This window comes from Acomys minous (genome assembly GCF_964271855.1).
Source record: "Acomys minous genome assembly, chromosome: 6".
NCBI lineage: Eukaryota > Metazoa > Chordata > Mammalia > Rodentia > Muridae > Acomys > Acomys minous.
The window spans coordinates 38,294,136-38,319,810 of record NC_140487.1 but is presented as its reverse complement, the minus strand read 5'-3'; the positions used below and the strand labels follow the sequence as shown (position 1 = coordinate 38,319,810).

General features: G+C 41.3%; 1 protein-coding gene across 8 annotated transcripts in view; it reads left to right on the top strand.

Annotated features, from left to right (window-relative positions):
* SRPK2 (SRSF protein kinase 2) overlaps positions 1-25,675 on the top strand; it is a gene marked incomplete at its 5' end in the record, with an annotated part of 194,658 nt that overhangs the window by 57,305 nt on the left and 111,678 nt on the right. For 6 of the 8 annotated variants that reach the window (XM_084788067.1, XM_084788068.1, XM_084788065.1 and 3 more), the window contains one exon: positions 16,782-16,845. The exons of the other annotated variants lie outside the window; for them this stretch is intronic. In XM_084788067.1, the coding sequence (XP_084644193.1) occupies positions 16,808-16,845 (38 nt within the window). The remainder of the gene's footprint in view (positions 1-16,781; positions 16,846-25,675) is intronic. 8 annotated transcript variants of the gene reach the window in all.

Here is a 25,675-nt window from a genome sequence, read left to right as displayed (position 1 = left end):
ATTTTGTGTCTGTCTGTCCTTTGGGTCAGATTCTTGTTTGACTCTCCCTATGTTATTTCATCTTCAAGGCCTACGGTCTAACACACTCCTAAACTTGTAGCCATTTTGGATTCTGGGAAAAGCACAGCCTCTCCCCAGGGCATTTATCCAAGAAGGTGAATGGAGCCAGATCACTTCTCTCAGGTGATGACAGTGATTAATGTTAATAATTTATAGACAGTGACCAAGGTGATCACTTAGACCAAGGATGCTTACTTACGGATACTTCTTGTCCTGTGTTCCAATTCTCTGTTTTTAAGCCAAAGCTCTTGTCAGTACCTAAAAGATGGGCTTGGTAACTGAACTCCTTTATGCATTTCTTTTCCCTGTGGCCACAGTAAGCACATCTTTTCTCTTTGCTTTCCACCATTACTCCTTAATTTGTATGTTGGCCAGCCTTATCTATTGGGGCTGCTGAGGCTTTTTCCCTAAAGTTTCTGTTTTCAGTTCCAGCACTTGGGAGGACGATTGCCCTGGGTTCCAGCCTAACCTGGCCTTCAGAGTGAGACCTTGTGTCCAGAAAGAAAGCAAAGCTAGCCTTTTGAAGGCAATATGGTATGGGCACCCAGCAGCTCTGCAGGAATGGCCTGACAGTGCAGCCAGCTACTCTCTCCTGCTGTGTCTGTTTGAACCATTGCAGTCTGATCTGGAAATACTGGTGGAACATGTACAACCTTTCTCTCCATCTGTACACAAAGGACACAGACTTCATGATGTCACAATAAGTGACTTCCTAGAGTGGATTATTCAGGACCATCCAGCCAGTGAAAGAGAATCTTGTTAGCTCCTTGAACAAAAAATAAAAAACTGAAAAACCTTAAAAAAGATAAACTGGATGTCTCCCAAAGTTTAACTGTTCTTTGAGAGATATTTGTGACATAAAAAAGAAGTCACAAACTGGCAGAAAGAGAGAAAAGACTTATGTATATTATATAAATATCTTTGAAACTCTCTAGAAGGAAAGCATCGGTTTAAAATGGAATGAGGCACTGAGTGGTGGTGGCTCACAGCTGTAATCCCAGCATCGGGAGACAGAGGCAGGCAGATCTTTGTGAGTTAAAGGCCAGCCTGTTCTACAAAGCGAGTCCAGGACAGCCAGGGTGACACAGAGAAACCATGTCTTGAAAAATCAGAATAAAATCAGATAGAATGTAGGACTAAAGAGATGGCTCTGTGGATAAGGGCACTGGGTGCTCTTTCAGAGGGTCTGTGTTTACTTCCCAGCACCCACATGGCAGCTCACAGCTGTCTGTACCTCCAGTTCCAGGCAATCACACATCCTCACAAAGACACACATGCACACAAAACATATAAAAGTAAACAAATCATTAAAAAAAACTGGAATGAACAACCTTTAATAAAGAAGATGAGCACATGAAAGACGCTTGTGCCATGCCCGTTATAGGGACGGGAGCTGGAAGCGTCCATGTACTTATTTAGAACCTCTAAAATAAAAGGAAACTGACCATTTCTAATGTTTGTAAAGCTGTAAAGAAGTGGGTCTTAAGTGCTTACCATATCATCTATCCCTGGTGTTTACATAAATAAAATAAAAACAAGTCCACACAGGAACTTATATGCAGCTCCCTTTAAAAAAAAACCACTGATTTCTTCTCCATTTTTGTTTTATTTTTAAACAAAAGAACTGAAAACTTTCAGTTTCTTTGGCCAGTGAATGGCTGAGCAGTGACACATCTGGACAGTTGGCTACTACTCATCAGTAGAAGAGGTGAACCACTAACACCACAGAAACATCTACCCTGTATTGTGCTAGGTGACAAAGGTGACTCAGAAGCGTATAAACTAATAAAAATTTGTTAAAGTTTGTTGTATTTAAGTGCAAAATTATTTCATGGCTTTAAGAAATAACGCTACTCTTAACACTGGAGAAGACCAGTCTGGCTCCTATAAAGTGAAGACTGGGGAGAGATGGCTCAGTGAATAAACCCTGTGCTGTACAAGTGCGATCATAGGAGTGTGGATCCCTAGACCCCAACACAAGCTGGGCGGTGTTACAGCCCCCTAAAGGTGCAGAGCTCAGGAGACAGAGACTGGAATAGGGTGGCTGGATAGCTAGGGTAGCTAGACTTGGTGGACTGTGGACTCTGAGAGATCCTGTGCCACTACACTAAGTGACAGTGTTGGAGGAGATGCCTGATGCCAGCTTTGCACCTTCACATGTGCGCACACACATGCACCGAGTGAAACGTCTACACAGAGCCAGAGAGTATCCTTGAGTTGCCTATCAATCAAAAGAACATCGTGTTTGCTTCTTTGTCGGCCATCTTACTTTGGTAGAATCATATGTTGTTTATGCATAGCAGCCCCCTCATCACAAAGCTGACTGTGCTTGTTCAGGGCATTCTGAAGATGCTTGTTGAAAAGCCCCTGAGGGATAAATTGCTCAAAGATTCTGGTGTTTGTTAGGTCCATTCTTCCATAGAAGAAGATGTCGACACTTAATGGCAGCATGCTAGTTTTCCAGTTCTTCTCCTCGTGGGGTTAACTTGTCCAGTGTTCATTAGAGACACCCAACAAACCATAAGCTCGTGACTAGAGCTAAGGTAGGTAATGTTTGAACCATCACCTGCACATGGCTAGCTAAGCCTTGGCAGTGCGGTTTTGTCTGTATTTCAAGGAAGTAAGAAGAGCATGAGAGCAGTGGAGAAACACGGACTGGCAGGACAGTCATTTGAGGACATATTATTCTGCTTTGCCTTGACATACCTGTCAGTTCTTCTCACTAAAATATTGAAGTTTTCCATTATATACACCAGCCATTTTAATTACTGAGATACATATAATAACAACATGCCTGAAGTAAAGTTTATCCCAAGCAAAAGACTAGATTTCTCTTCTCTTATCCTCTGGAGGCAGGATGTCAGTGTGGACACAGGCTGACCGTACTCATGATTGCACAAGTCATCTTTTCCTTTCACTCCTCTCCCTCTGTTTTCTCTTTACAGGATATCATGTGGCCCAGGCTTGCCTCAGACTTGCTATCTGGCTGAACTTGATGTGTAGCCCGAGCTGGCACTGGGCGCCTGATTGTCTCTTCCTGCGGGGTGCTGGAGTTACATGTCTGTGCCACCACACTCGCCTGCTCTGTTAGGATCTGTTCGTGTGTGGTTCCAGCTTGCCTTCCCTCATCAGTCACTTGCACCAATCTCCTAAGTGCTGCGCTGACAGGCTCACAGAACTTCTTACCGCTTGTTCTCGAGGCGTTTCCACCTACTTTGTTATGATCGCTGCTCTGTGGTCTGTGCTCTTCCGGTGGAACACCCAACTCCACCGTCATAAGCATGTCTCCTTCTCTTCCTGATCTAGCAAGAGAAGACGTGTGTTCTGGCTTGCAGATGAGGTTTTCTACCGTGAGCTCAGCTCTGGGGCTCCTGGAGAGTAGTGTGTCTTTTATAATAAACACACGTGTGATTGCACAGCAGAGACTGGATCCTTTGGGGCTGTTTCATCAGTACCCGGAATTGTAGATTTTTAAAAAGCTCATTGGTGTACTTTGATAAGCTTGCTGAAGAGCCTGCTATAGATGGAATGAGAAGGCACAGCCTGAATTTAGATTTTAAAGCTTGTCTTTTTAGAAATGCCAAATGGACGAGCTCCACATGACTACTCTTTTTGTGGCTGAACAGTGTCAGGAAAATATAGTTGTGCTTTTCCTTGGGTATAACACTCTGAAAATCCCAACAGAACACTGCTTTGACCTTGATTAAACTGTGAATTTTATTTGAAAGTGAAAATTGGCCTTTTGGAGAGGCTATTTATAATGGTGTGATGGCAGTCTTTTTGCCTACTGTCCGTTTGAAGGCTGTGCAGTAGAAGGGACATGTTTTAAATGGGGCATGCTTTGGTCCTAATATCTAAACATTGATTTTAATTTACACAGATATACCTGTAAAAAGTAAAGGTTAGATGGCAGCTAAAGCCCCCTGATTACACTGTTTACCAAGTCTTTCCCCAGAAGTAAGGAGAATATTTTTATAAGTTTAGGATACAGTCCTCTCTAGCTTTTACCTTAAAAAAAAATGCACTTGTGAAATACATATTCATTACAGAAATATTGTCTTTATTTTCTGAAAGCTTCAGAAAGCTTCAGAGTAGTAAGTTATACTTTGGGTGGGTTTATGACATCTACTTCCTTCTTTTCTAATGTTGTATAATGTGAATGTGAGTATAGGCCACTCAACACTGGGTGTTAAAAATCAGACTGTGTGTGAGTGAAAGTAGATGGGCATGTGCTTGTTGTGGTGTCTGTGTGGAGCGGGGGTCAATGTAGGGGAAGTGGTTCTCTGTGTCCACTCTGTGGGTCCTGGGGATTGAGTTTAAGTGCTAGGGGCATCAGGACTGATGGCCAGTGCCTCTACCTGCTGAGCAGCTCACTGGCCAGGATTGAACAACTTTGTATGATTCTCTTGAGACACATGATGTATGAATATTTTTCCTTTTTCTTTTTCTTCCCTAAAAAAAAAAAAGATTTATTTATTTATTACTATGCCTATGGTGTTCTGGCCTGCGTGTACACCTGCACACCAGAAGAGGGCACCAAATCTCACAGTAGATGGTTATGAGCTGCCATATGGTTGCTGGGAATTGAACTCAGGACCTTTGGAAGAGCAGCCGGTGCTCTTAACCTCTGAGCCATCTCTCCAGCCTTCTCCAGCCCCGACTCAACCCCACCACTTTTTTTTTTTTTTTGGCAAAGGTAGTAGGTAACAAACCCAGGCCTTTGTATTTGTTAGGCAAGGGGTGTACTGCTGAGCTACATTCCAGCAAGTTTTCTAGGGCACACTTGGGAGAAGTGAAATTATGAGAATATATATTATACCTACTATATCTGGCATCCCTCATACCAAAATCTATAATGAGTAATGTTTGGATGATTGGCTAGTTGTTTGTGCTTATAAAGTGAATTGGGTTTTTGTTTGTTTGTTTTATTTATAATCCATTAGAGAGGAAAATAGGGAGGTCTAGGGCCATGCACAGATTCACAAGTTCTGTATATGGCTTTATAGGCATCACTATTCCCAAGAGGATGGTTTAGTGGGCTTCTGAATCAGTACAAACTATGATCCCACATAGCACTTAGCAATGTTAACACTTAGCATGACTAAGATGGACAGAGGTGGTTCAGGGAGAGGGGAGTGATTGCCTTCGGTTGTGTACCTACCGATGACCCCACCAGGCTCTGGTAGATAGTCCCAATCCAGTGGTCACACATATGGCCCTGGTTACAGTCAGTGAGGTATGCATCTGGGAAGAGGAGGAGGGAGAGATGACAGAGAAGGAGATTAAAGAGGGGTGTGGAGAGGAGTCAGCTCTGCCTAAGATGCTGTTCTTTAATGCAAGACTGAAGATGATAACAATGGGGACATCAGCTCTGCCATGTTGCTTCCAGATCATAAAACTAAGACGTGTGCATGTGTGAGGGTGTGGGTGTTGTCTAATTAGCTGAGTGTGGTGGTATATATCTGTGGTCCAGCATTTGTGTGGGGGCGGGGCAGGAAGATTATTGAGTTTCCTGCCATTTCCAATTTACTCCAGAACCACAGACAACAGGACAACAAAGTAGACTGTTTGCTGAGGTGTTTATGGTGTTTGGTAATGTCTTGTAAAAGCAACAATGCAGTGGAAGTCGTCTTTAGTACTGCTGCTGAGAAAGGTTTTTATAGAAGGGACCACTGATACTTGAGGTGAGAATTTTAAGATTTACAAATGAGAGAGGTGATAATTGGTGAAATTCCTGAGGGGTGCTGTGTGGGCGTACTGATACAAAATGAATCCTGGCAAATTGACAAGCTTTATAAATAGTTCTATGAAGTTTAATATTTTTCTTCAAGCATGACATAAAATGTAAAAATTTTGCTTTGAATTTTATTCATTTGTTGAACCTTTTAGTAATAACTCTGTGGTTAGTTAATTTCTGCCTTTTGATTGGCTAGCATAGAACCTACTTTGCCAGCATCTCTGGCTTCCTTTCTCAACAGCAGCTGTCTTTCTTTTGTTAAAGGTAGAGTCTCCTGTTAGCCCAGGCTGGAGTCTTAAGCTGCCTCTGAGGTGCTGGCTTGCACCACCACACTCCAGGAGCCAGGCTCCTTAGGCAAGCACTCCGGTGAGCTGCATCCCTGGCCCCTCCTTGTTAACTCTTGGTTGCCCACAGCACAACTGCAGCATGCTTTAGTTGTTCCCTTCCAGAGTTCTCTTAAGCTCAGCACCAAGGTCAGCTGCCCCCCTGACCACTCCACTGCTTTCCCCATTCAGAGCCAGCCTTTCTTGCTTGCAGCTGTGGATCTAGGCCTCTGGAACTACACTGTGTGGGTTCTTATTCTTGTAGTGAGCGGCACAGATCTGCTCTGGAATCTTGTGTGTTGTTCTGTTTTGTTTTTGAGAAAAATTTAAAATGATTTGTCATTGTTTAAAACTGTGCCTTAATAGTGTTTTTTAAGAAAGCCATTCCCGTTCCCACTGTTGTGCAGTTCTTACATTATACAATATTTTTTATTATTTTTGAGAATATTTTTATACCTCAAAAATAGACATTCATATTTTAGCAGAAACTTCTTTGTAAGCACCAGTCTATGTTGTGTAGATGAATGTTTCTACTTGAAGCCATGATTTCAGGGTTTATGTGGTAGCATGGAGTAGTGTCTTTTCTATTCTCATTCTCTCTCTCTGATTTTATACATATACATACACACATATGTACAACATTTATAAATATCATCAGTTGGTATATGGGCTGCTTCTTCCCTCTACTGCCTGACATGGTCTCTTGTAGGACAGGCTAGCCTGGAGCTCATTATTTAGTTGAAGATGACCTTGAACTTGTGATACTCTGCCTCTCCCTTAAAGTGCTGGGATTATGTGTGTTTGTGTGTGTGTGTGTGTGTGTGTGTGTGTGTGTGTGTGTAAGTATATATATTTTAGACAAAGTCTCTTTGTATCCCTGGTGGCTCTCCTAGAACTCGCTCTGTAGACCAGGCTGGTCTCAGACTTACAGAGAGATCCACCTGCCTCTGCCTCTTGAGTGCTGGGATTACAGGAGTGTGCCACCGTACCTTGTACAAGTGGGATCTTGCAGCCCTATAACTACATTTGACCACTTATCCTAGGAGTCAAATAACAGGAGAGGAAGTTTATTCTGGCTGTGAGTTTGAGGCCAGCCTGGACTACAAAGTGAGTCCAGGACAACCAAGGTTATACAGAGAAACCCTGTCTCAAAAACAAACAAACAAACAAACAAACAAGTTTATTCTGTGTGACCGTATCTTCAGAGTGCTGACATGAGCTTTAGGACAGGAAGCATTAATGCCAGTGTGTATGTGATTTCGCAGTCATAGTCTTGGCATGGCCATGGCCTCAGCTCTCAGTCCTTGAAGTGGTCCCAAGAAGGCCCCTGTTGCTGCTGCCACAGGGAGGTAGTTTTCCTGGGCTCGCTGGGATGGATAGCCAGTCATTTGGAAGTAGTCTGTCCTTTTAGGCTTTTTTTCTGGGAATGCAAGGTAACTGCAGGGCTAGTCAATGACTGACCTCTGTGCCTTTAGTCACAAGTAAAGGATGCAGAAAGACATAACATAAAGGCAGAGGTACCAGGCTTTCAGTTAACCTGGGCTCCAGGTGAGGACTGCATGCTCGGTGGCAGAAGCAGCTTCTGTGTGCCTGTGTCACCTTTTGCCTCTTGGCTCTTGAGTGTCTCAGAAGGCGTACCCCAGTTCACAGTTAGGAAGATTATGCCTGCTTCTTTCCAAGACGTCATAAGCCTAGTCCTTATATTTATTTAGGTCTCTGATCAACTTTTAGTTAATTTTTAAGCATTTGTTATGTGTACTCATGAGTATGTATCAGTGTGTGTGTGATGGCATGCCAGATCTGGTGTGGAAGTCAGAGGCCTGCTCTCAGGAGTCAGCTCTGGCTGCTGTCTTACAGGAGCTGCTGAGGGACAGCCTGCCCAGAAACACGGCACCCATGAACCCATCCTGCTGGCCCAATTTTAGGTAATTTTTGATGTGAGAGAGGAACTGATTTTTTTTTTTTAACATGTGACTCTCCACTTGCTTAATAATACCTTTTGTTAAAAAGACTGTTTTCCCATTGAATGCTCTTGGCGTCTTTGTGGAAAGTTGGTTGATTGTACTAAGATTTTTCTGGGCTTTCAGGTCTATTTCATGGACCTAAATGGCTACTCTTAGTTTTGTATTGATTTTTTCAAGATTGTTTTGGTTATTCATTGTCCCTTGTATTTTAACATATGAAATGTAGGATTAGCCTAATAAGGTTGTTGGAAACAGGGTCCTTATTGTTTTGATGAGTCCTGCTCTTCCCCTTCCCCTTTCTTATTTATTTATTTATTTTTAATTTTTTGTGGACCTGGAACTTCCAGGTCTCCTGTGTTACATCCCAGCCTTGCACCACTGGGCTCTATTACTAGCCCCTTAGTTCTTTATTTGCTAACATTGTGTGAGACAAGAAGATGGAGTTAATGACTTTGTAGTGAGGTATTAGAGAAGAGGTCAGTTTTAGTTGTTTACATCTATTACAAGAAAAGCTTCTTTAAAATAGTTCGTTCTTCTCCCGAGTACTCTTTGGTGTGATTTCTAAGACAGCGTGTATCATGTCAAAAAAATATACAAGCAGTGCCTTTTGTATGTGTAATGCAGAGATGTGTTAAACTGGTTTCAGCAGTCTTAGCTGTCACCCTGAGTGTTGGAGATCCTGGTTATCAGAGAACCTCTGTCTTAGCAGCGGGCAGAGCCAGGCCACGGTGAGAGGCGGGATTAACTGTTCCTGACTTGGGCTGTGGTGAGAAGCCTGTTATACTGTGAGGGTGATAGAGTGAGGTAAATGGGCTTATTCTGCCATCTGGGTTCCTATGCATTAGCTTCCGTATTTACTTCTAATCCCACAACACCTGAACACTGACTGCTGAGGGGCAAGTTGTAATTTACCCACACAACATTTAGGCTTAGTGATATGGCACCTAGGTTTTCTCTCTGCCCCGTGGCTTACTCCTTACCGTCACATCTTTCTTGGGGGCAGGAAAGGTTAGAGATTAACATTTGATGTGTCTGGACTCACTTTTCAAAAACCAGCACAAAATCTTGACTCTACTGCCGGCACATCTCCTGCTTAAACATATGTTGGAATCATTCCAGAGTAACGTAAGACTGAGCCTGGCTGCTCCATTCTGTAATCCCTGTACTAGAGAAGCCAATATGCTATCACCCTTGGCTACACATTGATTCAAGGCTAGCCTGGACTACATAGCACTGTCTTCAACAGAAGGAAGTGACACAGCAGTTGCTGTGGAACGTCTTCATCAGAAATAAAGGTAACCTGGGCCAGTGAGATAGCTTGTTGGGTTAATGCACTTACATACAAGCCTGGTTTCTTGGGCTTAATGCTTGGAACCCACAGTAGAAAGAGAGACCCAACTTTAGTTACTCACCCAGAATCCCACCTTGATGACAGTGATGACTATGATGACGATAAAAACCAGCAAGATGGCTTAGCTGGTAAAAATGTGCACTCACCACTAAAACCACAGACCTGAGTTCAATCCTTGGGGACCCACATGGTGGAAGGAGAGAGCCAGCTCCTGAAAGTGGTCCTCTGATCTCCACAGGCACACTCCTGCCTTTCTCACCACCAAATGTAAACAAACTAAATGAATAGTGTGGTAATTTAAAAACAAACAGAAAAGAGACCTAAAACGGACAAGACTACGTCCTTTTGTCCTTGTCCCCATCACTCTATCATTTCTGGCTCATTTAGGTTTAGTGTAAACATATCCTTACATGTCATTACCTTGGGGAGGGACAACCTTATGCGTCCGTGAGTGTGGTGAGTTTGTCTATTTCTGCATTGTTCTGGATCCGCATGTTATTGAGTTGGATATTTGACCCTGAGTGGGAGTCTGAGAGGGACCTGTTGTGCAGCGCGAGGATGGAGGTCAGCGATAATAAGTGCAGTTTCAGTGCTTTCCTCATCAATGATTCTCTTTCTAGCTGTACAGTTTTTGCCTTTAAAAGCTTCCCCCCCGTATTGTTATGACATAAATGATGGGCCCTGGAATAGTAAAGGAAGAAAGAAAGAAAGAAAGAAAGAAAGAAAGAAAGAAAGAAAGAAAGAAAGAAAGAAAAAGAAGAAAGAGGCTTTGGCCTCTCAAGGGTCAGCTAATTGGTCTTCAGCTTTCTCACATTAAGAGGACTGGTCTCTTATGTGTTGCCTTAAGTAAGAATTTGCCAAATGAAAGGAAGTTTCTGTTAGAATCTAGGCAGCACTATATTCCTAATTTTCTGTGTCACAAAAATCAAGGGCCTCATGCTAGCTTTTGATGACAGGAGCATCTCATGTTTATGGCACCCCTGTTTCTTCTGCTGTCACTGTTATTAGGGTTCTTAGTCCTCCCTCTGTACTCAGTTCTGAATGTAGCAAGAGTTTTGAACCTCTGTGTGTTATGATATAGAAACACTAGAGGCAGAAGGCCATTAAAGAGTTAAATCTGTACAAACAATCTCAGTAACTTTTAAGGTATGAGTGAAAATGCTATCTAAAGGAGGAAAGCTGGGAGGTTGAGGATGTAGCCAAGTGGTAGAGTGCTTGCCTAGAATGTTGGATAGCTTGGGTTCCACCCCCAGCCCTTCACAAGTTCAAGCTCAAACTCATCCTTGGAGCTACAAAGAGAGTTCAAGCCCAGTCCTCCAGCCACCCTGTCTCAGGAAACAAACTAGGGGAAACTTTTTTTCTCTTAATTTTTTGGTGTGTGTGTGTGTGTGTGTGTGTGTGTGTGTGTTGCATAATGTGTATGTGTTGGGGGGATGCACATGCCGTGGCATGCGTGTAAAGATCAGAGGACAGGTGTGGATTCTCTTCTATCTCTATGTGAGTTCCCGGGATCCAGCTCAGGTTCTCAGGCGTGCACAACACACACGTGAAACTACTAAGCCATTTTGACTGCCCAGTGTGTTTCTTTGATTTGGTATATATAAGACAGTATATACGTGAGAAGTATGGGAGCAGAATGTGGCATCACAGACCACCTTCTTTAATCAATAAAGCCAATGAGCAGTGGTAAGGTTTCAATTGATGTAAGGCATGATACACCTCCATTGTAGACGTTGAATTGAGAGAAGGCCGAGGAGCTGGAGAGATGGCTGAGTGGCTGAGACCACACACTGAGTTCAGTTGCCAGCACCATGTTAGTCAGCTCACAGCTGCCAAGGATCCTTATGCCTCTGCCTATCTTGGGCACCTACATTTTACCAAGAGACAGTCTTTTGGGGAAAGTGAGCAGTGTGGTCAACTTGAACTACTCTTTCTCTGTAGATTTTCTCATGATAAATTGATGTGGTTTAGCTGTGTGTGTAATAGACTGACTAGGCCAGGCTGAGATGTTTACAAAAGTGTCATTCAGTTAGTCTAATGTAATATGACTGCCTCTGCGTGAATTTAAGTGAAAATTCAGGTCCTTGTTAATGGAACCTTAGTCTCATGGAAAGTCAAGTGAAAAATTATGCATTTTAGTAATTGTATACAAGTGCGTGCAATATATAGAGATACAGAGGAGGTGAACTTAATCCTGTCTTGGAAGATAAATTTGGGAGTTTGTGATCCAGATTGAAAAAGTGAGTTATGGAGCTGGGCGTGGTGGTGCACACCTTTAATCCCAGGACTCAGGAGGCAGAGGGATCTCTGTGAGTCCCAGGCCAGCCTGGAATACAGACCTAGTTCCAGGACAGACAAGGCTACACAGGGAAATCCTGTTTTGAAAAACCACCCCCCCCAAAAAAAAATAGAAAGAAAGAAAGAAAAAGGAAAAACAAAAAATTTCAGTGAGTTATGTAGGTGAGAGAGATGAACTGTCTTGTGTTGCAGGGAAAGAAAATAGTTGTGTGTGAGAAAGCATGGCATGTTTGCTGCCACTTAGAACAGGGCTCAGTCCTTCCATAGGACAGCACGTCTGAAAGGGAGAACGTGGGAATTATATCCCAAATGAGAGTGTGGGATGCATCTGGGAGTCCTCGACAGCTGGTGGATTAGAAGATCAGAGGTCCTGTTGTTGACAGTTTAGACTACAAAGGGCGTGCAGGGTGGAGGACAGCTCTGTGGTAGAGAGCACACTCAGGCCTAAGGTAAAGTAGACATGAGGTTGAGGAATTGATGAAATCAGTTTTAGATATGGTCCACACTCAGTGACTGCTTAGTGGAAACTATCAGGGACATTGGAGAATATATGGATTTGGGTTGCATCAGGTACTCAAGTTTATTCCTTCTCAAGTCTCTGATGGAGTTGAAGACCAGGTAGCTTAGTTTTACAGTGAAGCTTAGTTGTTTAGGGGTTAAGATGTTTTTAGGTCTAGATAGATGTTTTAAGTTGATAGTGACAAGATATGATAGATATTGATTTACATTCAGAATTTTAGATGCACCAAGATAGGAAAGATGTTTTCTTCAAGGCTGTCAAATACAAATAGCCAAAACACTAAGAATGTAACATTTATATAATTCCTGATTGTGTCATTGTTATTCTTGCTATAGGTAGTATGTATGTGGAATAATATAAATGTATATGTAAAAAAAAAAAGACCATTGGGCTGGCAATTCATATACAGTAGTTAATACTAACCCTGGAGTTGCGGAGAACTAGATATAGACATGTTTGAATGGTCAAGGTTCTGTAGGTGTCACCACTACCTACAGAATTGTGTGGAAAATGATAAACCCATGCAGGATTTAGAGTTGCAGAGAATTATAGAAATAAAAGCATTTAAAGAATAAGCAGTGTATGACTCCATTTGGAGGACAAGATAATAAAATTTACATCCTCCTATAATTTTATGTAGTAACTAAAATAAACATTTATTTTATGTGAGGTAAAGAAGAATAGCTTTATGGTGTGAGTAGAAACAGGGTTATGGGGCTGTGCCAAATGATGAATTAAAGGCTCAGAGGTGTCAGGCACTAATTGTAATACTGTTGAGCATTTTGAATGTAGCAGTGTGTAGACAGGACAGGGAAATCAGGTAAGACCTGAAGGAAAACAATCAGGTTGATGGACTTTATTTTTTAAATGTTACAAGTATATTTTTGTTTATCTATTTTGCATTCATGGCGTTCTGTGTATGCCATGGTTTATATTTGGAAATTAGAGGGCAGCTTCCAGGAATTGGTCTCTTTTTTTCCTCACTGTGTGTCCAAGGGATTGAACTCAGGTAGCTTTAGTGGCAGCTGTCTTTATCTCCTCAGCCCTCAAGACAGCCCCCAGGTTGATGAATCTAAACAACAACAACAACAGCAAAAATATTGATAAAGAAATACAAATGGAGCCTGATGGTTGAAGTAATAGCTATTTGCAGGGTTGTAAGACTCCTTCTTCCCGTGCTGGAGAAATGGCTCAGAGGTTAAGAGCACTGTCTGTTCTTCCAGAAGTCTTGAGTTCAATTCCCAGAAGCCACATGATGGCTCACAACCATCTATAGTGAGATCTGGTGCCCTCCTCTGGTGGGCAGGCACACATGCAGGCAAGCACTGTATACATAATAAATAAATAAATCTTAAAAAGAAAAAAAAAGACTCTGTCCGTCCTTCCTTCCTTCCTTCCTTCCTTCCTTCCTTCCTTCCTTCCTTCCTTCCTTCCTTCCTAGAACCAAGTGGTGGTGAAGAAAGTACTTTTTAATTATTGGGGGGGGGGGGGTAGGGTGGGGCATAGTGTTTTAAAAGGTGATGTTAAAAGCAGATTGAATTTTTTTTTTTTAACTGAGACAGGGTTTTCTCTGTGTTACACTGGCTGTCTTTGACTTACTTTGTAGGTCAGGCTGGCCTTGAACTCACAGAACTCCACCTGCATCTGCCTCCCAGAGTGCTGAGACTGCTCCCCGCTCGCAGATTGGATTTTAAAAGACTTCATAGATGAAATTCAGTTTTAGAAAGATACACAAGGAACACTATTGTGAAGTATGCTGGAGGAAAATGGTGAAGATTGACAAATGACAGTGGTGTGGGGAAGACCTCTCCACATTAATGAAAAGACTGCTTAAAATGAGGGTTTAGTTGCAGAAAAAGTGTAAAGTTTCAGATCCTACTATGGGAATTTTCTTGTTTTTGTAATCCCTCCACCCCCATCCCACCCCGGTTTCTCTGTGTAACAGCCCTGGAAACTTGCTTTGTAGACCAGGCTGTCCTTGAACTCAGAGATTCATCTGCCTCTGCCTCCCAAAATGCTGGCATTAAAAGCGTGCATCACCAAGCCTGGCTGTTTTTTGAATTCTTTTTGTTGTTGTTGTTGTTGTTGTTGTTTTTCGAGACAGGGTTTCTCTGTGTATCCTTGACTATCCTGGACTTGCTTTGTAGACCAGGCAGGCCTCAAACTCACAGCGATCCTCCTGCCTCTGCTTCCCCAGTGCTGGGATTAAAGGTGTGCGCCACCAACGCCTGGCATGGATCCTTAATAGGTAACCAGACCTAGTGTTGGTAACAGATTGGGTAGGATAAATAGGTAGTTATTGTAGATGAGACGACACATAAGGCCTCACAAAGTATGACAATAATGAGGAGTTTATTTTTTTATCTTTTATTTTTTGGTTTTTTTCAAGACAGGGTTTCTCTGTGTAGCCTTGGCTGTCCTGGACTCTCTTTATAGACCAGGCTGGCCTTGAACTCACAGCGATCCGCCTGCCTTTGCCTCCTGATGCCAGGATTAAAGGCTAGAGTTTATAATCATTCCTGAATCTTTCAGTTTTCTGGCACCAAACAAATCTGATGATTTGGAGAAAATGTGAAAGGAATATTGGAAACCCTTTTTTTTATTGCTACAATGCTGTTTGGCTCCACAGTCTTAAAATGGTTCTTACTTGGAAGTTTTATTTACTTATTTTTTAATAGATGTACTAAAGTAAGAATTAAATCTTTTTGCAACAAAATGTTGTCATAATGAAGGTGGTTCAAGTATAATTTAATTCTGAAATATCTAGTTAAAAATGTGGGGAGCCTGAGATACAAAGAGCAGTTAACTTCTATATACAATAAAATTACTGATTAAAAATACATGTGGAAGTTGATGATAAAAAGGAGAAGAAAGTAGGTTTAAAATTTCAGAAATACCAAGAAAGTAGAGAGGCCTGTACCTCATTAACTCCTTCAGTAAATATTTATTGAGGGGGTGCTGAGCTTTCCTCCAGTTTAACAGCAGGCAGGGAGGGCTCACCACAGCCTGTCAATAGGTGAGGAAATAGAGGTCTTAGAGAGTGGGCAGTTTCCTGAAGGTCCCAAGCAGCGCCATTTCTCCTTTTGAAATGGGGGGAGCCTTACTGAACACCCTCACTGTGGCCCTTGTGCTGGGCTCTGAAATTCACCTCAGTTCTCAAGGTAAGCTGTATTATTATACCAGTTTAAAAATTTTAAATGCCTTTGGGATGAGGAGATAGGCTTAAATTAGGAAGATCTCTTAACAACGCTGGGAAAGAACTTTCTTACTCTGTTACATTTTATGCAGCAACTAGTTTTTTTTTTCTTTTTCTCATATTTTAATCTTGTTAGTGTAGTTAGCGTTTAAAAATATTGTTTTACCTGTAGGAAACACATACATGTGTGCATGTTTAGCACCCCTCTCCCCCTCCCCAACTACTGAGGTCTGCTTTGAAGTTCTGAGACCTCACAGCATTCCAATAATAGTTTTCTTTCCTTTTCTTTATTTATTTTTGGGTTTTCAAGACAGGGTTTCTCTGTGTACAGTTTTATTTTTAGTATGTGAACTTTTTATTATAAAAGTATACTGCAATTTAAAAAGTGTAGTGAGAATACTTTTTTAGGAGTAGAAAAAAGCAGCACTGTACCTGAAGTACACTGGGACCTGTCAGCCCTGGCCGCTTGGTGTGTTTAAAGGTGTGGGCGCCGTATCCGTGTCCTCGCCTTTGGTCTGTCCTTTTCATTGTTCCTTTAAGCCCTTCTCCCTCAGTTGGTTCCAGCAAGCATCTCTTAATTAAATTGAACTTGCACTTACAGTTCTGATGTAGGTGGCGTTGCCAGTCCTTTCCTAAAAGGACACGAATATCCTCTCTGCTCGGTACCTGGGTGTTGCTGTTCACTTGTGTGCTGTGGAGGAGGAGGAGGGGAAAACTAAGGTGTAAAGAAGTCTCTTTCTAAAAACGTTAGGGACTAGATATTATATATGTCTTTAATTAAAAACAATCAGGAAATGGTAACGAAGATTAAGCATATTTTAATCATTGAATTGGGGTTTTGGTTTAATATTTCATTCTTAAGTGACAAAAATGATTCACTGAGCCATATTTTTTAGGGCTCATCAAATAGAAGGAGCCGGGGGCTGCTTATCTATTCATTGCAGACGGAAGCATTGTAATGTAGGCTTCTCAAATGGCTTAAAATACTGAGTGTAGATGTTAGCATATTTTGTTTGTGTTGTAATTTGCTCAATTTGAAACCTTTTTATAGAGCCCCAGTAGTTCCACCTTAAAAAAAAAAGGACACCCCTCTGCTGAAAAGAAATGGTACTTCCTGCTTTCATAAACAGTCATGTGCATAGTTTAGCAGGGCCTGATGCCTCTGGAGCTTTTTCCCTTTATAGCACCATTGAATCCGAGTCCTAACAGAAGTACTGTGAATCTTGTGGCCTCATTCTGAACAAAAGGGATTAGAGAAGAAAAATCTCTTGATATAAGGCTTGTAAGCAAGGGCGGGCAATCTTGGTTGTGAATATTTTCTGATTTTTCCAGAAATCAAGCAGAAGATTGAGCTGCTGATGTCAGTTAACTCTGAGAAGTCGTCCTCTTCAGAAAGGTACAGCTACATCCCTTGCATGAACAATTAACGGTGTAGCATTGCTAAGAAACAGGACGTATTTTTTCCTTGTCAAGTTTGCTGTATAACGTATTGTACTGCATGCTGGCATTGTGCTGTATTGAAGATGTGTATTTGGGCAAGCTGTTCTGCTTTGCGAAGGGAAATTGATTTTTTTTTTTTTTAAGGAAAAAACAGTCAGTCTAATCAGCTGCAGCATGCACACATAACACGGCAGAGTGCTGTTCATGTGTGGCAGCTGCGAAAGCTTAAAAAGAGAATTTAACTGAGAAAAATCCTGCTTTTTAAGGAACTATTATGAGATGTTTGTTCTTCTATCTTGAGGTTGCTGCTATATAGAATTTCCAAGGTTATTTGTAAACATCTAGCTTAAACATAGGTAATTCTTTTCCTGTAATAAGTATTATTTTTTTTAAATGAACAAAGGGAGTGCCATTTGTACATAGCTTAGGAATTGCAAACCCACAGATTAGTCACATTCTGAAAAAGAGATATGATGTTTCTTCAAGTCTGTGCTGGGCAGTGGAACAGTCACTGCATGCAGTAATGGTTCATGCCTGCAGGTAAGGACAACATGACTCAGAAGTATTTTTAAAGCAATTATTTTATCTGTCATTCATATGATCATACCTGTAAGGAGATATTTCTTGAAAACTGTTTTGCTTTGTAAGCAAAATTAAGATGTTTTTATCTGTCGTAAAAAAAAAAATGAAACTAAAGTTCCCTATTTTAATTAAGTAAATCCTATGTTCAGTTCTGTTTATCAAAATTGTGTCTATACAATATGTATTCAGAATGTTTTCAATTGAGGTTTGTAGGCAGTTGATGGTTACCTTTTCTTATCTTGCCAATTTAAAGTTAATGTTGTCAGTTTTACTTAAGCCATATTGATTTGTCTTTTCTAGGGCTAATTTTTAGAATTTTGTTGTTTATATATTGAAAATCTAGGAAAATAATGTGAAAAATTACTTGGTGGTAAGGAAACGAAACAGGAAAAATATTGTAAAAACAAAACAGAAACTAGCTGATCCTCCATAGCAAAATGTATGTGCTAGTTTCAGGAGGATGCTCTCTGACAGCAGCCGGTTATAATGACTTACTAGTATTATTAGGTGAAATGCCTCTGGCTGCAACTTTGGTTACAAATGAAGATGTAACTACTTTCTGTAGAGAGTGAAAATAAAAATATCTAAGAAGGTTTGTGCTTATTTTTCTTGACCCTTCTAACTTCTGGTTTGTGGCTAGCCACCTGATTTCAATCATTCTGTTTGTTGAGCTGCAAAATGAATCTTAAGCCTCATGAATACCCTGCCAGAGAAATGGTGGTGACCGGAACAGCAGAAGGCAGGGTGTAAGTCATGAGCCGTCCAAGCGTCAGCTGTAGTGCTGGAGTTTCATACTGGGAGGGCCCTTAATGAGACAACAGCAGTAATTATGTACCCTTCTGTGGTAGTAGGGATTCTTTTTGGTAAATTGAGGGATGAACACAGTGGATGAATATTTCTGGAAAGGAAGTTGGGAATGGGTGAATGTTTTTTTCTGATTAAAACTCATTCTATGGAAAAGTACTGTAAAATTTTTTCATGGTGTTATTTACTTAAGGTCTTATGGTTATTTGAAAGAAAAGAGAATACATGTTCTCATAATTACAAATCTTAAACACCAAGTGCTGTGAGGATGGCTTTCTGCACGGTTTACTGGAGCTCGCCCTGTTGATTTTAGTAGGTTGTATTTGGCAGTTGTGAGATTCTCACTTAGTGGTAAGGAAGATTTATGCATCATTTTAATACTTTGTAAGCATAAAAGCTGTTTAATTAACATAGATATATTAAAACAGAATGCCCTTTTCCTTTCCATTTCATTAAGAGCTATATCATTTGAGTTTTTAACTTATTAAAAACACTGGTTCTCAACCTTCCTAATGCTGTGATCCTTTAATACAGTTCCTCAGGTTGTGGTGACCTCCTCCCAACCATGAAATTATTTTCATTACTACTCATAACTGTAGTTTTGCTACCATTAAGAATCATAATGTAAATATCTGTGTTTTCCCATGGTCTTGGGCAACCCCTGTGAAAAGGGGTCGTGACCCACCGGTTGAGAATTGCTGATTCAGAAAAATCTGTCAAAGAATATTCTTAAGTGTAAAAAGTTCGTTACCTGATACCACTGTGTCTTGCCCAAGAGTGATACCTTCTAATACCATATTGTAGTCACTACAGTTTGCAGTTCCTGTTCGTCAGTTATTATATTTTAAAAATATTTTATTTGAACTTTTAAACTGTTGGTTAAAAAAGAAAAAAGGAAAAAAGAAAAAGAAAAGGAATGGCTATGGTTTTAGGCTTAGCAGCCTAAAAAGTTTGAGGTTTTCTTAGGAGCAAGGTTCTAGATGCCTATCCATAGGAAGGGCAGAGAAACCTGCTTTCTTTCTCCACAGAGGGAGAGGCTGCCCAGCTGTGTGACACCAGAAGGTGTCATGCCTATCTCGCTCTGTCCCTGCTGCAGTTTAGAAGGGTCTTCTGAGCGAGCTCTTGGTACAGACAGTGCTTCTGAGTATGAAGGGTACTAGGTGTGGAGCCTGCGCTGCGGTGTGTTCAGTAACCTATGGCCTTACACTTGTAACCCATCATATGGGGAACGCTCGCTTTGTGAAAGCTAGTATTAGCTGGATTCTTTTTGTTCATATAGTTTTCTAAAATGGGAAAAGTATAATAAAAAAATTAGCTTAGTTTAATTTTGTCGACTTTTGAGGACTCCTTCACTAAAAATATAGTCTAAAGTAAAATTATAATGGAATTTGTTTAGATAATAGTCTACTTACAGATCACAGTAGTTCTTGAAATTAGTTTTAAGGTTGCACGTTTAGCTCTGATGATATTGTGGAGAGCCATAAGAATGTAATGTGGTAGAGAAGACGTGCATGCAGCACATGGCTGCTCACGGGCCAGCGTTAATGCAGCTAAACTCATCTCAATTTAGTTACTCATCTTTTTTTTTAAACTCATCTTTTAAAAGATTAATAGCAAAGAATATTATTGAATGAACCATAGATTAAAAAAACAAGTACTGTGTATTGTGGCCAGTTAAGAGGGGACATCTGCTGCAAGAGAGTGCCTTCTGGAGTTCCAGGAAAAAATCCTACTACAAATATATATGTTTTAATTGAGCGCTTGCTGAATGAATGACTGAATGAATGAATGCATTAACTTGTTAACAGGGTAGTAGTGGTGGTGCTTAGACACAGGCTTTGCTTGCTCTTGTTTAGCATAGTAAAGTAACTGAATAGTTGATAGCAAAAGCTAAGTTTTCATCTGTTTTTCTCATTTGCTCTATTGTAGCTGTAGCACTTTTGGAGTTTATGGGGATGGAAAGGAGAGGTGATAATCACAGTTGGGAGAAGGACAGCAGTTATGCACTTAACAACCCAGACATCACTTCTCCTGTTGGGTGCCTGGTTGTTGGTGCTGGGAATCGAACAGGATGCAACTTACTAGGATGAGGAAGGGCGAGCCCAGAATGAGAGCCAAGGTGCAGGTCCCACAGTCACTTAACCAGTAACTCACTGCTCTAATTAGGAGTTGCATTTTCTCAGGGAAGAGACTCTAAAAGGACAAGCTCCCTGTGCTTGTGTGTGTGACATTTTTAGGGTTATAAAGAGGATACTTGTAGCAAATACTGAACCCACACATTGCTATTGCCTTTTTCACAAATGGAGAAACAGGAAAGGCGAAGAGTCCTGCACGTCATGCTGTGGCCTGCAGTGTTAGCTGTGCTGAAGAGCAGCAGCATTGGTGAGATGCGACAGGCGTGATGCGTGTCCCTCCCTGTACAGGGGCGTTTCATGCACGCAGCCCTGTGCTTGTTCATGCACTTCTTTTAATTTTCTTTGTTATTTAAGAGCAAATGAAGAAACCTTGAAAAATAGTGAGAACGAAAAATTTGATGGTGAGGGTGGTCCCAGAGCAAGCTGTCCCTCATTTGCTCTGGGCCGTGTGGTGAGGTCTGATCAGTACAGATCAGAGCTTCTCTTCTTTCCTCCTTCCCTCCTCCTCCTCTTCCCCCCCCCCCCCCCCAGCCCACACACCAACCCACCCGGCTGTGCATTCATTGATGACGTACTTTGCCCTTTCCAGTCCCCTCCCTTATATTGCTTTCTTAGTTTCTCCATTTACAGGGCTTACTTCTTTTTTCTGAATGGTAGAATGAGTCAAAGAGGTGGCTAAATGCTTATTTTATTTATATTTAGACTTACTAGTATTTTTATTGAAGATAGTAGGATTTCACAGACCATATGAAATATAGTTTTTTGTTTTTTTTAAAAAAAAGTTTAGCTTGTGGTTTTTGTGTGACACATAAGAAGTCTTTGCCAAGCCGAGGGCCATTTAGGTTCTGTGGTAGATTTATTTTAAGAACTTATATGTTCTTCCTCCTTTTGTTTTTTGTTTGTTTTTCGAGGCAGGGTTTTTCTGTGTAGCCCTGTCTGTCCTGGAACTCACTTTGTAGACTATCCTGGCCTTGAACTCAGAACTTGAAATCGATTTTGGGTTTTAATATTGAGCTAAGGACTGATACCTCGGTTTTGATTTTTTTTTTTTAACATATGACTATTCAGTTGTTTCTGTTTTGAATATTGTATAAGTAGAAACCCTCAAAAACTAAAACTTCATGCTTGGCTACAGGAAGTCGAATGGATGGCTGGGAGATGTTTGCCATTCATATGATGGAGTCAGTGCACAACGCAGTGCTCTTTGAGACTTGATTAAAAACTCCACCAGAGTGCATGGTGTGCCTCCTCCTGCATGGATCTTGGCTGCAAGCTCTCTGAGGGGTTTCATTAATGAGGGAGCATCAGAGCAGCAGTGGGAGAGCTTCTCCTCAGAGCTGTGCAGTGAGCTTCATTTTCTTGGGCAGGTAACTGGGAGCCCGTGAAAGGTTACCTCTGAAGGGAGAAGGGCTTTCTCCTCTGAAAACACCCAGAGAACTGAGGTCCCTACGAGGTCACACTGCACTGGCGTTTTGTGTGCAGTGTCTGTAAGATCTGAGAGGTAGAACAGTGTACTGGGCTATGGCCCTACTCACAAGAGTCCTGGAGCACAGTGCAGTAAGGGACGTTCCTAACAAAAGTCATATGTGGGAACATTAAAGAAAACTAGTGAAAAGATTGTGGTTGAAGGTGTGCCTCGGTAGTAAAGCATATCCTAGTTTGATTAGGTATCCTAGCTCAGTCCCCAGAACCAAAATAAAATAAGAAAAGAAACATGAAGCCAACCTACCAACTCCCACCGATTCCGTGTGCGTATCTTTGCCTTGTCTCTTCCGATGTTACCTGTGGGCTTCATGTATGTCGATGCTGCTTTCCATAATTTGTATCCTGGGTCTACCTCTACCATTTCACCTATTGATGCGTGTTAGGGCTGTTTTGTTTGTGGCTCTTGGGTGAGGAATAGTGTTGCTATGAGCATTTGTTTGCATACACAGAAGTAAATGAACCTCTGCACTTTTGTTGAGTCTAGGTTTATAAACAGATTGAAGGGGGTTGTTTTTGAGGACAGAAGTTATAAAGGAGCTGAGCAGTAGAACGAAGCTGCTTGTAGGGTCCATCTCCTGAGGCCCCACTTCCCTCTCATTACCCTCTTTAGTGGGTCCTAGAGGGCTTGCACCTTAACTTTAGCTGTCAGGTTTGGTTTCAGTGGCAAAGTCATTACTCAGGTAAACCCTCCTAGAAGCTTATCTTGTAAATCATGCAAGGAGCCCACTTTGGGGACCTGGGGAGATAAATCAGTCTTGTGACATTTTTATATTGTTTAAACTGTTAACTTTTAAAGTTGTGCTTGCTCTTGAAAAAATTTTGAACCAGCATAAAAGTGTAGTCTTGCCATTTTCTGCTTAAAAAAAAAACAAAAACAAAAAACAGGCTTTTTTTCTTAACTGCCTTTTTTGTTGGCAATTATAGGCTTTACTTCCTACACTATTGTATCTGTTATCAATTTGAACTTTGATTTTTGTCAGATTTCATGTCACATCATTGCCATGAAAAGTATCTCAAACCTGCTGGGGACGCCATTCTGTTCTAACCGTCCTCCTTGTATCCCATGGCTCTTAGGATATGGTAACATGAGGTCTGGGCTTAGGTTTTCTTCCTCATGTAGTTTATTGTTTATTTTTATGTAAATAGAAATTAAATATGAATGCCTTCCATTTCTTTACCTCCCCACCCCCTGCCCAAAGCAACATTAAAACATACATTTCCCCTCAGTGTCAGTGTTTGGATGTCATCTGTTGTTCTTTGGTCACATCTTCTACACTTAACTAATAGTCATGACTTTTTGTTTACATTTAATTGTGGTAAAATACAGACTACATAACATTTTTTTTCCCCTGAGAAAGGGTTTCTCTCTGTAGTCTTGGCTGTCCTGAATCAGGCTGGCCTTGAACTCACAGAGCTCTGCCTGCTCTGCCTCCTGAGTGCTGGGATTAAAGATGTGTGCCACCACTGCCGGCTTATGTAACAAATTTAATGATATTCTAAAACCTAGTTTCTCAAAAGAAAATTCAGTGTCTCTACCAGAAATGGAGCAACAGTGTCGTTCACCCTAAAAAGCAGTGTCACATCCTGTCTATATTCTCCTGTGTGAGAGACCTTAACCCAAGCCATAGCCTTGCTGTTTACAGTGAAACTTGTTTACTATTCTCTGAATGAAAGACACTGGGAAAAGAAGCAAAACTCTGAGTATGTGGGTTTCTGTTACTGGTTACCAAGTCCTAGGTACCGTATGTCCAGCATCACTTTGCCTAGCCGTGGTATTATTCCCTCTTCTTTCGAACCTTTTCTTTGTTCTTTATTCATTAAAAAGATGCTGTGTGTCCGTGTGTGCATGATGTCCATGTGTGGTGCTGATGTGCCATGGTAAACAGATGTGGTCAGCAGATGTTGTGCAGTCTGTTGTTTGCCCCTCCCATCATTTTGTGTGCTCTGGGGTCACACCGAGGTTGTAGGCATGTGCAGAAGGCTTCACCACAGCCACCTCGGTGGCTCATTTTCTTCTTAAGACAGGTCTTTCATATAACCAAGGTTAGTCTGGATCTTGAGCTCCTCTTGTCTCAGGCTTGTGACACCATGCCCAGTGTGAAACTTCTCTTCATTGGTAAGTTATGTGAGTTTACCAGGAGCGGTTCTCAGCAAACTGTGCCCAGTAGCTAGTATAATAGAAATGACAATGACAAAAAGTAACTATTTTTAATGTTCATAGTTCAGGATTGCTGTTGCAGCAGAGTCCCTGTATAGCATGGGGATGGGAAAATCATGAGTAATTTCATAGATTATATTTGTTATCTATCCAGTATTTATCAGCAGTTGCTCTGAGCCAGTCACTCAGTGATTCGGAAATCTGCACAGCCCAAAGGCAGCACAGAATTGTAGAATTTCCACAGACCATTCATTGATGTACAAAGTTTGTACATAAGATAGTGTTGGTGAGTGCTTGTCCCTGTAGCTTGGTTTATTTCTTGGGCCTGCAGTGCTGAGCACTGTATCATGAATAATTCCACAGTGGGTACCTTTGACCCTCCTTAAGAAGCATTGTTTGTGACTAGTAATTTCATTCCTTTTTAAAAATATTTTTTTAACATTTTATTTTCTAATTATCTTTATGTGTGCAAGTGTTTTGTCTACATGTTTATATGTGTACCACATGGGCGCAGTGCCCACAGAGATCAGAAGATGCCCAGCGACCATAGTTACAGTTGTGAACTGCTAAATGGGTGCTGGGGATTGAACCTGGGTCTTCTGGAAAAGCAACCAGTGCTCTTAACTACTCAGATATAAAAACTACATTTCTGGGCAAAGTATTTTAAAAGATCAGAGAGGTCTGTGTGGCAGAGGGTGCAGATACCTGCATATACTACAGCACATGAGGGACTGCTGACTGTGTAGAGATACAGGCCAGGGTTTGCTGGCTCCTCCGCCCTTTTATTATTTAAATTAATTTAATTAATTTATCTATTTTTTCTGAGACAGGGTTTCTCTGTGTAGCTTTGGCTGTCCTGGACTCACTCTGCAGACCAGACTGGCCTCGAACTCACAGAGGTCTGCCTACCTTTGCCTCCTGAGTGCTGAGATTAAAGGTGTGTGCTACCACTGCCCAGCAGCTGCCCTTTTGTTTTTATTTTTTCCAATTTTTGAATTTTTATGCAGATTTGTGCAGTGAGAGGACATTAGACGTTTGGGTGTGGTGGTGCTGTGATGCATCGACCTACCTGTGCTGCCCCACTGAGAGGGCTTTTCAGACATGGGAGCACCCAGTGTCATCAGTAGCACACCACGTATAGTTCACGTCCTTTTTTTCCTTTTTTTGAGCCAGGGTTTCTCTGTGTAGCCCAGGCTGTCCTGGAACTCAGATCCGCCCTGCCTCTGCCTCCTGAGTGCTGGGATTAACAGTGTGCGCCACAGGGCTAAATTATTTTCATTCCAAGACTAGATTTCCAGGTTGTTGTAATATTTCAAGCCTGCTGACCCTAGCAAACCACTGCTGAGAACTGTATTCTAAGATACTAAGGCTTTCTTGTTAACTAGTTCCATAAAGACAAACATGTACTTTAGCAAAAAGCACCATTACCCAAAACAAAACACACTATCATAGTGACATTTGGAATTTATTTCCTGTCCTTACGCATTTTTCCTTATGTTTGTAAAGAATATTCAGTAGCCTAGTTTTTGTAGTGTTACTTAACTTTTCTTTTCTTTCTTTCTTTTTTTTTTTTTTTTAAGATTTAACATTTCTGTGGGCTAGAGATATAATTCAGTGTTAAG